This window comes from Sinocyclocheilus rhinocerous, unplaced genomic scaffold, assembly GCF_001515625.1.
Source record: "Sinocyclocheilus rhinocerous isolate Xijiao unplaced genomic scaffold, SAMN03320098_v1.1 scaffold1171, whole genome shotgun sequence".
Taxonomy (NCBI): Eukaryota; Metazoa; Chordata; class Actinopteri; order Cypriniformes; family Cyprinidae; genus Sinocyclocheilus; species Sinocyclocheilus rhinocerous.
In genome coordinates, this window is record NW_015654097.1 from 531,710 (window position 1) to 547,376 (window position 15,667).

Genomic DNA, 15,667 nt, shown 5'->3' on the forward strand with positions numbered 1-15,667 from the left:
AAAATAATTAGCCTACATCTTCACTCACTCAGCAATAACATGTTATATGCAACAATCAAGTTATTGTCAAAAGATGTACACTAATATTCGTTATGACTAAATATGCAAATATGTCTGCTGAATTAAACAGCATTTACAAAGGTTATCAAATTATCTCAGAACTTGATACAATGAAAATGCGCACATAATTAAATGCTATCTTTATATGCCTTTGAATTAATCATCGGCAGTGTGTGTATTGTCACAAAGCAGTAATATTGTCGTTATATACATAAAAACATTTAATATAAAAATAGCTCTACGGAGTTATGAACTTGTTTATATAGAAATCTTAACATGATTTTAGATTAAGGAACAATCATGCCAGATTCATTACATAATTTTAATAAAGCATAAAAAGCACGCATGCACGCGCTAAATACGTGGGTTTCCTAGAATACACTGCAGTAAATCGTAAACACTATCAGTTTTCCCAGATAAATAATACAAAAAATACAGAATCACTGCAAAGGCTGACATGTGAAAACAGACATAAACACCAAGCCGGTACACAATTTTCATATTTGGAAGTATAATGTTTTGATGATCACATGTCAAATAGGCCTACTATACGAAATGCATAATTTATCTCGGTTATGAATTTAAAGGTAAAAACATTTATACTCATTTACACTCTAGTAAATAGTGCAGGCTATGATTCTTCGACAAAGGTTTTGTCTAGGCTATTTAATTTGTTGGTGTGTAATAAACAGATGAAATTAATAAAAAATAGACCTACGATTAATAAGAGGATGCCGTAGAGATAAGTAGTGGACTCCAGCTACGTTATGCTAAAATCCATGTATCATTAGAAGTATTTCATTTCATTTTTTTTCCAGTGTACACGCAAATCTGCCGTCTCCCATGCAAGGAACGGCTTACAAAATATATTATAAAACTAAAAGCTGCTGAAGACCTTAAAAATCTGCTACGTTGTAATGGGCTATGCTTGCAATATTAAGGATGATATAGCCTAACAACAACGACGACAGATATTATTATTATTATTATTATTATTATTTGTTATTATTGTTAACAACAACAACAACAACAACAACAAAACAACAATAACAATCTTAATAGTTATAATAATAATAATAATAATGGTAGCGATTCTGTTTATGTATGATCTCTTTATTGAACAAGACGTTTCCCAAAAAAGGCACTGCACAACCAAATGTTAAAGCGTGTAAAAGGCACTGAGACTAGGCAGATGTATACTGAAATGATGTTCCCGAGAAAGAAATCCTCCGTACGCAACTAAAATATATTTTCTGGGTTTTCAGGTTTTTGTTTTTTTTTTCAGATTATTTTGAAATATAGGTAATGCAGCAGCATAAATTATATCAGATCACATAACTCAAGATCATAGTCATTGTTTTTGAGAACAGCTACACTTGGATTACACATAGCACCAGGTCAAATCATTGCTGTAAGTTCGCCCTCTCGTGGCTTCGAGCAGTATCAACAAAATGTAAATAAACAAAGGGATGTCTAAGATTCCTTATTATGACATGAAATAAATGATAAAACACACAACAATGTTGAAGTAAATTGGGTATATTGAACACACGGCTAAAACATTTAGGAAACTCGCATCTAGGAAACAAAACTAGCTAGTAGGTTTCTGCGTAGCACTACAGAACTCAAATTTGTGTTTCCAGTATATTCTGCCTCCACAGAGGTAGTTGCTTCTTAAATATATGTCTACTGATGAGATAATAATCAACAAACAATTTATACACCAAGAGTCCTTTGTAAGCTTTTTTGTTCTTTAAGCATAGTCTTAAGAAAACGCCACCGAAACACACGCAGTAGCCTTATATTACTGCATTGTTGCCCTTGCCTAAATCCTCGTTATGAAAGAAACCCCTTATGGAGGAAGTGATATGATTGTATTTATATGGTTTTATTTTACAGCATATCCTAGCCAAACGACGTCTATGTGTAGTATTGCCTGTAGTATTTAACCTAGCACTGTACGAGGTAGGCTAACTGTATGGAGGCATTTAAAGGCAGGCCAGTGGGAGCGAGTGGATGCAGCGGCCATATTGGGCCGTGCTGCACTGCGGCGCCTCTGAGAGGGCGTAGTTTTTCAAAGAGAACCTCAAAAAGGCGCCTTTACTTATTCAAAAAGGTTAAGGGTGACGACCTTGACATTACAGAAGTTCAAATGCAATATTTCATTTTAAGTTTTACATTTGTTGACGACATCTAACGTTGTAAACCACGGTGGAAAAGCCAGTTACTGTAAGTATTAACGTGCTACATTTGTCATAAACCGGCCCGGTAAAGCTTGTAGAAATGCGCAGGATTTCAATTTGAGGATTTCAAAACATAGCACTTTTTTTAATTATATTTTCACTTTTATTTGATCACATACTGAGTTCACATCTTTCTAGACAGAAAAACAAAACATCTGCACCCTTTGTGTTTCAGGGCAAAGTCGCAGTTGAAGTGGATAGTGGGTCCAATAGCCCCAATTTAATTTACTGCCCAGAGTTTATTGTACTGTCTAGACTGTTCAAGGTTTAGTAAATAGCCTTAGTGTAAAACAACATACAAGGAAAGGAATTAGTCAAAGACTTATAAAGTTACCATTGGAAATAGTTCTCTCTCTACCTCACGTTCATTTTTCCTCTGTAATAATCCAAAACATATTCGTCTGAAAAATAAGTAGGTTGAACAGTTTGAAATGCAACTCTGTTAAATAACTTGAATGTTATTTAATAACAACAAATAACTGTTAAATAACACATTTTGTGGCTGACTTGCACGCGCACTATCACACACAAGAGGCGTCACAGCAATAGATAGAAATCTGGTGTATTTTTTATTTATTCAATACATAGATACATTACATGCTTCAAACGAATAAATGCATACACAGTTCTACCTCGGTGTAATTACGTACTGATTTGATGTAACCAAACGCATTGCTGCTTATGCAGAACTTGAATGTATTTCATGGAACAATGCAAAACACAATAAATAAATACAAATACAAAGCTACTGCATTTCAGTGGCATTAACACAGAGTATGAAGAGATTGTCGAGGTACCTATATGTTCCTGATAACTCATAATTTACCTCATCGCGAATACACTGTTGTAGATCATTTGTGCAGAATTTTAATCGCAGAACACATTAATTTTTGATAGCAAATATTTTGCATAGTTTTAAAATACAGAGTTGACGTGAAAATAACTCAGGTGTCCGACGAATGGATGATGTCCCACAATTATGACATAATAGAATAGCCATCGTTTCATCGTCTCGGCCAATATCATGGCTTTCAGAACAATGGATTTCCAGTGAAATACTGGAGACGATCTCGGTTCACCTTTTTCTCTTTCATCCTTCGGTTCTGGAACCAAATCTTCACTTGTCGGTCTGTAAGACTGAGCATTCTTGACAAATGCAGACGTTTCTCTTTGTTTATGTACACATTGAAAAAGAATTCTCGTTCAAGTTCTCGGATCTGGTATTTCGAATATGGGCATCTCTTTTTTCTCGACTTTGTTGCACCTACAAAAAGAAACGTAACTTGATTACATTACAATGAATTTGAAGTCTAAATCGGTTGCAATACAACTGCAGATGCTTCAGGAGATTACATTAAAAGTTCGAGTCCGTCCGATACTTCAGATACACTCTAAAAAATGCTGGGTTGTTTCAACCCAACCTTGGGTCAAAAATGAACTAACCCAACTTTTGGGTTAAAAATCAAATTAAAAAATTTAACCCAACGGTTGGGTTAGTCCATATTTTTTAGAGTGTAGGCTACTAATGCAATGCCTAAATTGTTTTCATAATAACGGAACTTTTGTGTAATCCACATTGCAGTTACAAAAACAAAACAATTGGACAATTGGAGAATCGAGATTATGTATACATAAACTATAAAATAACAAGCTCTGCCACATGAAATACACACAAGCATGCAAGCTGCCCACACGCTCAAGCACACACACACACACACACACACATAACGTCGAAAAGCACGCAAGCGCACACGAGTAATCCGTGTTTTCAGTTCGATTAAAGTGTTTCTCTTCTAAGTTAAAATCTTTTGTGATAATATAAGTTAACAAGCAATAAGTTGAAGGATTTTAAACCCTTGTGGTCTTTCTCGATTCGTATCGCGACGAAAGCGCCTCCACATCTTAAAGATTTTTACAACAGCAAAGAGAATCTTACTAGTTGCATAAAAACTTTTGCGTGCTTATAAAGCGGCACATAAAAGCTAACCGATAAAGTAATGTGAATTGAACCGCCGTTAAAAGCGTGGACCTACTTGAGTCGTTGTTCTTTTCTTCATCGCAGGTTGATATTGAGGATTCCTCCTCCATGGTTTCCGTAGGGTCTCGTTTGGTCTGCTCCGCGCTATCTGTAGACACATTGCATGCAGCATCTCCGGGGGCACTCGTATCTAGCTTTTGTTTGGACTGCTCAGGGTTGGGCTTCTCAGAGTTAACAGTCTCAAAAAATTGATCAAACTCTTGTGGAAGTACCCCATTTCGGCCGACGTTGGTGAAGAAATTGCACGAGGAGTTAGTACCACCGTGATGGCTACACATGGAATCGTTTTTAAAAATCATTTCCGCTCTGTTTGATGACTGCAGGAGATCTCGGTGCATTATCTCCTCCGTTGAATAGTACGAAGCGTAATTGTCCCTGTAATGCCATTTGCTCGGATGATCCAGTCCATAGTCCCTGAAAGTCACTTCACGAACAGGTTGGACTTGCGCTAGGTTGGAAGAATAGGGGAAATTTACTTGACACGCTGTAGTTTGTGGTAAAAACGACGAGACCGACGAAAAATCGGGAGCAGAAACATAGTACGGTAAATACATATTAGATGCACAGTTGCTGCGATCATCGTAGTCCGTCATTGCTCGCTTTAGCCTTAGAGGAAAAATCGTCTGCTTGACTGTTAAACTTTGCCCATCTATTGCACCATATGCGTGTGGATAGGACTCGCGAGGAAGAAAAAATCGGAAACGTACGCTGACGTGCAATTCATCTTGATCGATTCTTGAGGTAATTGTGTCATGTGATCCGGTAAAAAAAATTACCATATATCAATATCAGTCATTAAGTGAGCGACTCATAGGCAACTGCATGGGGAAGGTCATTGGTTGCCTACATTTTTGAAACTCCCTTGTTGATTTCCCCGTGTGTATTACAAGGCATTAGTAAACAATCACAGAAAAAAACCACATCAAATATTTCGTTTAAAATCATACAATAGTTAATTAAATAAAGCACCTTTATCACAACGTTAAGCAATGTATTTCTAACGCACCACATTAAGTTGTACTATTCAGTTGCTGTATTTTAAGATTTTCCTAGGTTTCCCAACCTCCTACCCTCACGGCCTAAAGAAAACTTTGACGACTGAAGCAAAACTGCTATGTTTTTAGGGCTCGTTTTTAGCCTCTTTCTTTGCCCATACTCGGTAATTAAGACTAGCATGCCTTATGATCAAAATGCACGGTACATTTTTAAATACATGGTTTATGTGCATGTTTCTGAACCTGTAATAGGCTCTTAAAAAATATGGACTTTCCAAAATTCCTGGAAAGTCCATATTTTGTTATACCTTAGGCTATACAGACAAGACATATGGAAGACTGAAAACGAGAGAGGAAAAAAGAAAATAAGTAGGGAAAAATGTAGGAGCTGACACAGAAACCAACAGAAAGGTAATGTAGTTCATCAAATATAGTTATCTGTCGCGATGTCAGCGAAAACATTTTCTGATTATTCTACACAGTCTACAGAAAGTAACAATTTAGTTTGAGCTTTTCCAAAAACGACAAAGGGCAATATATAGCTAGTAAAGCGTAATAACACTTTCAACTGTACCTTTCCTTTTAGCGTGAAGTAAAATCTCCATTTTAGTCCGATAATGTATTCCAGTGGCCACGATTTAAATAAAATTCCTCGACGCAATTATTGAAAGGGAGAACAGGAAGAGATACACAGATTCACACTGCCAAGTACAAAACAACTGTTCTGGCTTTGAACGTCTGTGGTCTGAGACAATGCGCACCCGGCAATCACCATCAACCGCCAGCCAAATCATTTTATTGCAGAGGCAAAAGGATGTGCTATTGTGTAGTGTCCTGGGTGGAGATAATGTTTTTATTGGTAAATTTTAGCACTGCTTCTAGATTTACAATGAAAAAACTAAATTTGTGCCATACCATTCCACGAGAAAAAAAATATCTGATTTAATTTTAACAGATGTCAAATTTCACGGGTGCGTAAATATTACACAAGATATTATAAAGTTAGCTGAAGGGAAGTCTTTAACGAAATCCTGTACGATCCATACTTAAGAGCTTTTTCGTGCGTTGTTCCTTTGTTCTGGGTAGAACCCAAAGTGTAAGAGCACAGCAAAAGAAAGGTCTGTCTACCAGTCGATGTCCAAAGATTTTTCAACACCAAAATAAAACAATTTTCGCAATAATGTAAACCTATATATATATATATATATATATATATATATATGGATGATTCCTATATTTGTCTTCATTTGTCATTTCCGGTCACTAACTTGACCTTAACTTTGTATTGGTGCCCCCAGTTTCTACAGCGGTCGAAAAACGTCTGGTAGTGATCTCAAGAAAACTCCATTCCATTTGTTTCTTGCTTGTTCAGTCTTTCAACACAGTCCAGTCTTTATCGCATTTAAAAGGAATTGTCAAGACAATTAACTTGGACCAAATGTAACTGTCTTATTTGTTTTTAATGTGTGCATTTAATTACTTATATATATTCAGAAAATATGTATTTTAAAATTAAAAAAGTGGTAATACTGGATAATATTAATGATAATAATATACTGGTAATAATATACTAATAATATATTTGGTGAAGGTGTACAGCGGTAGTGCTGTGCAATTATGATTTTAAGTTGCGGAGAGTAATAACTACTTTACAAGGTAACTACACAGGCCTATATTATTTCTCTTTCGCTCTCTCTCTCTCTCTCTCTCTCTCTCTCTCTCTCTCTCTCTCTCTATATATATATATATATATATATATACTCTCACACAAACACACCTGTTGTTGTACTATACTTTAGTACTATAATTGTACCACATCGTTTACCTTGCAGAAAAAACAGTAAGTGCATTGCGTGTGCGTTAGAAAGGTGGGACTGAAAAGCTTAAACAACAAACATTGTATATATGTCTACATGTCACTGGTTTGTCATGCTGATATTAAAATACAATTTTTATATTTGGTATAAGCCAGTTTTATCTTCGCACGCAACTGATGGTACCACTGATTTACCTGTTCCATATATACTTATTTGAAGCAAACAAAAAAAGAGATACATTAATAAGATTTTACTACATATCTACAAAAGTAAATGCTAAATTGGAGGGGCGACTAAATAATGAATTGTTTAGCCGTCCAGTCTTTTTTGACCTATACACCCTTAACGCATAGTTTCAGCACTTAGTTAGCTCGTTAAAGTTCAGTTTAATTCTATTAGATATAATTTCAGAAAATATAAAATGATGGAGATTCATAGAATAAAGATATTCGCACCGGAGTTTGTGTATTAACATAAACGAACTTGAGCTTGGACTAGAGGCACCACTGCTTTTTAGTAGAGCATTTTAGAATCACCAATCGAATTAAACCAGACAAGCAATCGCACAAGAACGCAGAAGTTTAATGTAATGCAGAATTTACAGAACACTTAATAAATATTACACATAACACTTTTGGTTAAAATACAACAAAATTTACATTTTTAGATCGGAAGATACAAATGAGGTTTTATCAAAGTTACTAAAGGTTGGAATGTCTGACAATTTATTGACTCCATTCAGTTAGCTATGTTAGCTGCCCAGTGTACTTTTAAATGACGCCAGAATGTATGTTATGAACCCAATATACACATGACGTTCCTACTCTAAATTTTGCTGAGGTTTTAAACTACAAAGCATTCTTTTTAGACTATTTATAGCAAGCTAACATTACAACTTTGGAATTACCCTTTTTCCACCAAAAACATACACCAGACACATACAAATGCAGCGACTTCATGGCTAATAAATATACATTTAAAATTGTTCAGCTTTAATTATTCAATAGCCTATTCAGCTTTAATATTAAATTACATTTAATAGGTGTTCGGGAGATAATCCTTTCCAGAGGGGTTTGGTGGACTTTCATCTCCGTCATAAAAGTAACTTGTGAATGATCAGTATGAATGATGTCACCACCTAAAAAATAAATCCTTGACTGTTATTATATATTAAAAAAATAAAAATAAAATTAGTAAACAGTGAAGGTATGCTCGCGCATCATAAATCTTTTTTTCTTCATCCTGCGGTTCTGAAACCAGATTTTCACTTGCTGATCACTCAGTTCCAATCTGTCCGAAAGCTCCTTTCGTTTCTGTCGGTTTATAAATGCATTCATCATAAATTCGTTCTCCAGTTCGGCTAACTGTGGCTTCGTGTAAGGTTTCCTCTTTTTTCTTGATCTCACCTGTGAGGGACACCATGGCAGTCCTGGGAAAGAGAGAGAAAAATAATGAATTCACCATTCGTACTTGTCATCATTCTTGCAAACCACTGAATTAGTATCTTCATCTAAAGATGTTAACTCTTAAAAACACAACGACAACTCTGATTCATCTGTCATTTTTACTATATCGTGGAGCATGCGTAATTATTATTTTTTCTGTCTGAAAACAAACTAGTTGAAAAGTTAAGCGTGGCAAACTCAATGGCTGAAATAGCTTGCCTATAACTGAACAAAGCACATCACACATACAAAGACTACAGAGTAAAATCCACTGAAATCAAGAGTGACATTTAGGCACAGCGTTGGTATCTATGACGGAAGGGTCAAGGAAGAAGTTGCGTACCATCGGAGAAGGATGATCTAATAGTCGGGGTGTTCAGTGATGGTTGAAATTGAGCGATGGAGCTGACAGACTGCTTTGAAGCATCAGTCACTGGCTGGTCAATGAAGTTAAGTTGATTCTGTGCAACCCTGTTCTGCTGTCGCCTTTCCAAGTTTAAAACTGCATTGCTGGCGGAGTCAGTAGTGAGTCTCTGTTCACTTGCGTAAGCTGCATTAGGTCGTGCAGGCTCCTCTGATTTGTGGCTGACATCTTGGAAGTAGTACCTCCCGGATTCCTCCAGTGAGCCCTTTTTGTGAGTGTTGAGGCTAGCGCTCACAGCGGCTGAATTGCTAAAAAACGGCTGAGAGTAGCCACTGTAGGCGCGGCTCTGGGCCGGAGTAGTGCACGGATTTGGAGAAGTCCACGGGAGCGAGCACACCTCTCTTCTACTGTAGGACATCTGCGGAAGCCCAGATAGATGGACTCCATTGCCTCGCAAGTTTTGGAGGTACAGGGAGTCGGGAGAGTGAAAATTCAAAAGGGGAGCAACATACCCAGAGCTAAGAAGATTGTGCTCGCACATTTCCGACGAGCTTGCCCGAACGCTTCTTAACACCGTTTTTAGTTACCCCCAAAGAATACTAGCAAGGTAATTGTTGATTTGTTAATGCACCATCACGTGTTATGCAAAGTAAAATGTTTAGCCACGCCCATGTGACAGTCGCGATGCAAAGTCAGAAATAGGCATTGCATAAAAAGCATATAAAATAACAAACAACATTTCCAGACATCCCAGTTCAATTTCTTGTCTATTTATTTAATATATATATATTAGTAATGCATTACAGCTGGTTTGGCTACATAGTCAAAAGAGCTGCGTTCGTGTTTTATTAAGTATAAATAGGGGTTTAAAAACGTTAAGTTCACAAACACGTTTAAAAAAAGGTTTAATTAAATCCTTCCTGTGCAATTTACACTTTTGATAGAGTATTATACAATTTAAAAAAAATCCCAAATGTGAAAATTTTCCAATGCCTGAAAAAAAATCCATCTTTTTAAACATTTCGTTACAGAGTGGCGGATATCTTTAATTCGATTCATTCATTTCAATCTATGAATTTTTCTATATACTGTATAAGGTTTTGGTAACGCACGATTCACTATTTTTCTACTATATTTTGAATTCACTATATTCACTATATTTTGAAATATGTATTGTAAAGGTAAATATATAAAGTAAAAAAATAAAAAATAGAAAAGAAAGAAAAGCCTAACACTGTCAATTCTTTATAATAGGCTATCTTACATAAACATTTAAGTCGGTTGTCTTGAGATGCCGAGCTATCGGTGCAAGAAATTAAACATTACTTTAGATATCGGATCTCTTTGTAATCTGTCTCTCAAATTTGACACTGTAGGATATGCAAGTTATATTTTATCTTACCTTCAAAGATTTGTCGGTGCATTTAAAAATCCCAAATGTGAAAATTTTCCAATGCCTGAAAAAAAAATCCATCTTTTTAAACATTTCGTTACAGAGTGGCGGATATCTTTAATTCGATTCATTCATTTCAATCTATGAATTTTTCTATATACTGTATAAGGTTTTGGTAACGCACGATTCACTATTTTTCTACTATATTTTGAATTCACTATATTCACTATATTTTGAAATATGTATTGTAAAAGTAAATATATAAAGTAAAAAAAAAAAATAGAAAAGAAAGAAAAGCCTAACACTGTAAATTCTTTATAATAGGCTATCTTACATAAACATTTAAGTCGGTTGTCTTGAGATGCCGAGCTATCGGTGCAAGAAATTAAACATTACTTTAGATATCGGATCTCTTTGTAATCTGTCTCTCAAATTTGACACTGTAGGATATGCAAGTTATATTTTATCTTACCTTCAAAGATTTGTCGGTGCAAGAAATTAAACATTACTTTAGATATCGGATCTCTTTGTAATCTGTCTCTCAAATTTGACACTGTAGGATATGCAAGTTATATTTTATCTTACCTTCAAAGATTTGTCCAGATGATCCAAAACACGATTTTAAAGAATGTGCACATACACGCACGTGCAGGCAAAATGACTATTGTAAACAGGCAATTTCCGGAAAGAGTGGAGACAGCTAACCTCCCACATTTTACGGGTCCAGTAAATTCATGAAAACCGTTAAAATCGGATTGCTTTAGAAATTCACATTCTGTTGCGTACTGACAACACAGAAGCCCAGAATCACTTGTTCAACCTTAAAAAACAAAAATGTGTACATGAAAATGATATGGTACATCAGTATAGTTCAAGGTCAAAGTCCAGACGCGGATGACCAAAAACAAGTCCAAGTGCATTTAAAAGCCAGAGTAAAACCGTTTGTCATAGTCTAAATTTCATTTACAATTAGTCCCAAACAACCAGATAATTTAATGAAAAGCGTCGCTTTTAAAAGCGGAAAACAGCGTGACAGGGAACTATAAACATTTCATTTAAAATATTGCCGTTTAAGTACTGCCGTTGTTAAAGCCTCGCATGAATTTGCCAGCAATTCGGCAAAACGTAAAACAGCTACGAGTTGCCATGAGAGTCCCCACCCTTGGGGGAAGTATTTTCTGACCAACAAATATAACTTAATATAACTTTTTAACTCTACATTACACGTTTTTTTTTTTCATTTGCCACTGCATATTACATATTTATTCATAACTAAAAAGCGCCATCTTCCCTATTAAATGATCATAGCTTCTGAATTCATTCTCAAAATGGGTTGCTTTTTATGCAAAAATGAATTTGATCTTAATGCAAGGCACATGCTAACCGGTAGGTGGCGATGCAGCTTCATGAATTGGTGGCAAGTTTTATTCATGAGACCTCTTGAAGTCAAGGTCTAGTCTGACAATACGTCTCAAGGTCAGTGAGAAGACCCAGTTTCAAAAGATGTTAATGTTTTATATAATGAAATCCTATTTGAAAGGAAACAAAAAGGCTTGTGTTGTGTAGACTTTTTTGCTTTTCAAAGATGTTCAATGAACCTTTAAAGTCAAACAAATCAACAATAAAACAATTTGTGGGCTGATTTAGCTAAATAATAACTGTGTGTATATCGCACTTAAATATTGTAACTAATACTTTACTCTTCACATAAATCACCTTTACGCAATGATAGTGTGTTTACATTTAGGCTTACTAATTCATTCACATTTGGAAAAAAGCTGTCGCTTTTATCCAAAGCGACTTCGCGGACATTTGAGGCATAGCTTACATTTTACCAGTAGCTTATGTGTTCCCATTTATTCATCTATAAAATACATTTACAGACCGTTGCAGGCCTAAACAGTTGTGGAATCCATACTATTATGAATATCAATCCTCTACTGAAATTCATTTATGTTTCCCAAAGTAGGGCTACATAAAATTGTGGGTCTATCACTGTTAAACATTCAATTCAAGCCAGTTGAATAGTGTACAGTAGCTTTGCAACGGCAATAAATAAAATAAAACACTTTAATAACTATGATAAATGCAAAAGTAATCGGAAATACAGAATTATTTAAAGACTGCAATTTTCACGCTATTAACGTTTTACTTGGTGCTTCGGGGAAACCAGCCACAGTCTTAAGGTTTAAAACAAATTATTTTTAGTCGCTCGGATCTCTTAAATCAACATTACGCTTGAATTTATTTATTTATTTATTTATTTATTATCATTAGCGTTAATGTTACAGATCCTTCCATAAAACTACTATAAACAACTAGGTAACAAATATACTGCACTCACATGAAACGAAAAGTAAAACATAACATTTTGACTGAAAGGAAAAATCAGTGGCCTGGCTTATGGCGTAGAAATAACGAATGACAATTGTTTAACAATACTTAAATTATAAAAAACAACTGGCGAAAAAAAAACCTCAAGCTACTGAAACAGTTTGAACATCTGACCATTCTTTCAGCAAACCTGGAAGCCAATATAAAATTATCTGAATAAACTATGACTGAGTATGAATGTGAGTACATCCAAATATTTGAACAAGATATAAATAATAAAATAAAAGGCTATATCGCCCTTGTTAATAAAAAAAGAACAAAGAGCTAAACTCTTCACTATATAAATCAGCATATGCACGAATGAACCTTTAATAGGATTAAAATTATTTGCAGACTTCAGGTCTCTTCTTATCCTTGACTCGACGATTTTGAAACCATATAGTTACTTGTCTCTCAGACAGGTTTGTAGAAAAAGCGATCCGTCGTCTCTTTTCCTTTGTAATGAACTTAGTGTTGGTGTATTCCCGCTCGAGCTCTTTCAGTTGCAATTTTGTGTAAGGAACCCGCTTCTTTCTCCCGCGCTGACAGAACGAAACCGCGGCTCCCTCTGAGGAAATACAAATCATTGTAATAGGTTGTCTTTTGTTACAAGATCTTTTAATTATTCCAAGATTAACAATGATGTAACATTTATTGCACTTTACCTTAACGCAGCCTTTTAAAGAAACACCTTCCAATAATCTAAATTCGTAAGACAATCATTAATTTAAAACCAAAAGAATGGCGTCTTGTAAATTTCCATCCAAAGAAAGCCAGGTTCAAAAGAACAGGGAACGTTTTTAATTTTTGTCCTGATTAATTTCGGCGTACTTAGCCTGTGGTTCTCATTTATTTTAAGAATTCATTTAATTAGCCTACTTTAATACGGACATGATCATGACATTTAATAAGGCGGTGTCAAAAACTAATGAAGAGAGGCGAGGAGTGATTCACAGAGCAGATCTCACAAGTCTTACCTGTTAATGATGGCTTCCAGATATGCGGGCTCTGCGTCTGGTCTTTGGAGCAATAAAGTTGACCGCTGCAATTGTTTGACCAGTTCCATGGCTGGTGGCCTTCCGTTGTCAAGCAAGTATCATGTCTGGAATCTCCGGTCATTGTTCTATGAACTACAGGTAAATCAATATAGGCAGGGTGGATTCTTGGGTAGGAACCTGTGTAACTTTGGTAAAAAGCGAACTCCTTAAGCCAGCCGTCACTATAGTCCACGGGTTTACTGGCAGACTGTCCATTCGCATTTTGTTTTACAACACTAGACAGAAACATGGCGTTCTGTGGAAATTTGCAACGATAACAACTATTTCCGAAACGACATCCAAAAGTGACTGAGGAGCTAGTGCCAATGTTGGCTGGAAAAGAAATGTAAGGAGTGAGAGACTCAGCGCTTGTCGAAGTCGGTCGTTCCGCCGCGGAGAACATCGGAGTTTCTGACGCAGACCTGCTTGAGTGCGCCCCGAAGGCAGATGGGTAAACATTTCTGAACTCCTCATTTAAACCCCTTGCTTCCATATTTACTTGCACAATATGCTTTGCAATTTAACTCATCGTATTTTATGAGCTCAAAACCAAGAAAACTGTACACAGAGAACAATCTCCGTTTATATTTAGCTTTTATGTTTATTTTCCGGACTAATTACATGGGTCAGATAACCTGGTACCTGATTGGATAGTTGTCACCATGTGACATGCAAATAGTTAAGCTGAATTTGGACAACACCACGGTGTAGTTTTCACTTGTCTATGCGTGAACCTAGTTTAAGTAGGCAGTTTAATCCAGGAAATAAACATGGTTAAACAACTTTTTAATTGGGTTTTGTATTTATTTGATATATTTTAAAACTATTAAATCACAAACAAGGATTGTAGCTTAGGCAGCACAGCAGTGGAAATGTCTCATATTAGACCTGCATAAGAATTACAGTAGAACTATATCTTTATTACTGTATGTCTAAATTAAACACGTGCTTGATGCTCTGTCACTGGCTAAAACTGACAATCCTTCAGAAATCATTCCAATACGTCTTATCTATCTTATACTGACCCCGCACTTTTGAACGGTAGTGACACACACGCAAACTCTGTCAGGTGTCTAACGTGTCTAAACACTGGTTGGTAGTAGTTATGGGCAATACTTTGAATTTAATTTGAATGTCAGGACCGACTGCTATAATATTTTTAAATCACTATGTGACTCTGAAATGTAATTTTTTATATACATTAACCAGGGCTCCAAGATCCAGATATACACAGACAGGGTTCTAAAGTTGCCTTTGCCTTTTAAAAGAGATTCAGCAGCCTACTCTTTGCTCATTGTTAAAGGCGGTCATAACATTACATTGTGGCGAGCTCTGGAGCGTCATAGAGGAAGACGATGTTGTGAAAGGAGGAAAATGCATGGAAAGACAAGTGTGTTGCGCAACACATAACTGATTCATGCACGACAGCAAATTTATTTGCCTCCTCCAACTACCTGTAAATCAAAGCCCATTTTTCATATGACGTGCTGAATTTAATTCACACAACTGTCAATCTGTTGAAGTCACAAGTCTGTATAAAGAATGTATTAAAATAATATTAATGTAATTGTGTGGTTAGGAGTCTGTCTGCTTATGATGCACTTTAGCATTCGAATACTCCTGAAAACTTAGAGATCTACAAATCGCTTTTATGATTTACCTGCTAACCACTGCTTTTGGGATTTTGTGCGCAAGTAGGCCCTATTCCGCCTGTGAGCCCTCAAAAACACACAATTAGAACCGAAACCAGACAACCTGCAGTTTTTTCGTCTGTAGTGCCCTAACAAGAAGCCTGTAGTTTGTTGACATACCACAGAAAGCAGTAAAACTATACCTTTCACAATGCCATGAATTTCTCACGATCGCGTGATTGCCGCGTTCATTCAAATCAACCAATCGGAT

General features: G+C 36.0%; 3 protein-coding genes across 3 annotated transcripts; all 3 read right to left on the bottom strand.

Moving 5' to 3' along the window:
• Positions 1-3,238: 3,238 nt before the first annotated feature.
• Positions 3,239-4,998, bottom strand: LOC107716914 (homeobox protein Hox-D11a-like). Its single transcript, XM_016523534.1, has 2 exons — positions 4,337-4,998; positions 3,239-3,567 (listed from the first exon to the last, which is right to left on the bottom strand). The coding sequence occupies exons 1-2, from the start codon at positions 4,932-4,934 to the stop codon at positions 3,335-3,337; spliced, it is 831 nt and encodes a 276-aa protein (XP_016379020.1). The 5' UTR covers positions 4,935-4,998; the 3' UTR covers positions 3,239-3,334.
• A 2,868-nt stretch (positions 4,999-7,866) lies between these two features.
• Positions 7,867-9,503, bottom strand: LOC107716915 (homeobox protein Hox-D12a). The gene is made up of 2 exons (XM_016523535.1): positions 8,942-9,503; positions 7,867-8,582 (listed from the first exon to the last, which is right to left on the bottom strand). Exons 1-2 carry the CDS (start codon positions 9,501-9,503, stop codon positions 8,344-8,346), a joined length of 801 nt encoding a protein of 266 aa, XP_016379021.1. The 3' UTR covers positions 7,867-8,343.
• A 3,135-nt stretch (positions 9,504-12,638) lies between these two features.
• On the bottom strand, positions 12,639-14,342 carry LOC107716916 (homeobox protein Hox-D13a-like). Its single transcript, XM_016523536.1, has 2 exons — positions 13,706-14,342; positions 12,639-13,296 (listed from the first exon to the last, which is right to left on the bottom strand). Exons 1-2 carry the CDS (start codon positions 14,256-14,258, stop codon positions 13,073-13,075), a joined length of 777 nt encoding a protein of 258 aa, XP_016379022.1. The 5' UTR covers positions 14,259-14,342; the 3' UTR covers positions 12,639-13,072.
• Positions 14,343-15,667: the final 1,325 nt, after the last annotated feature.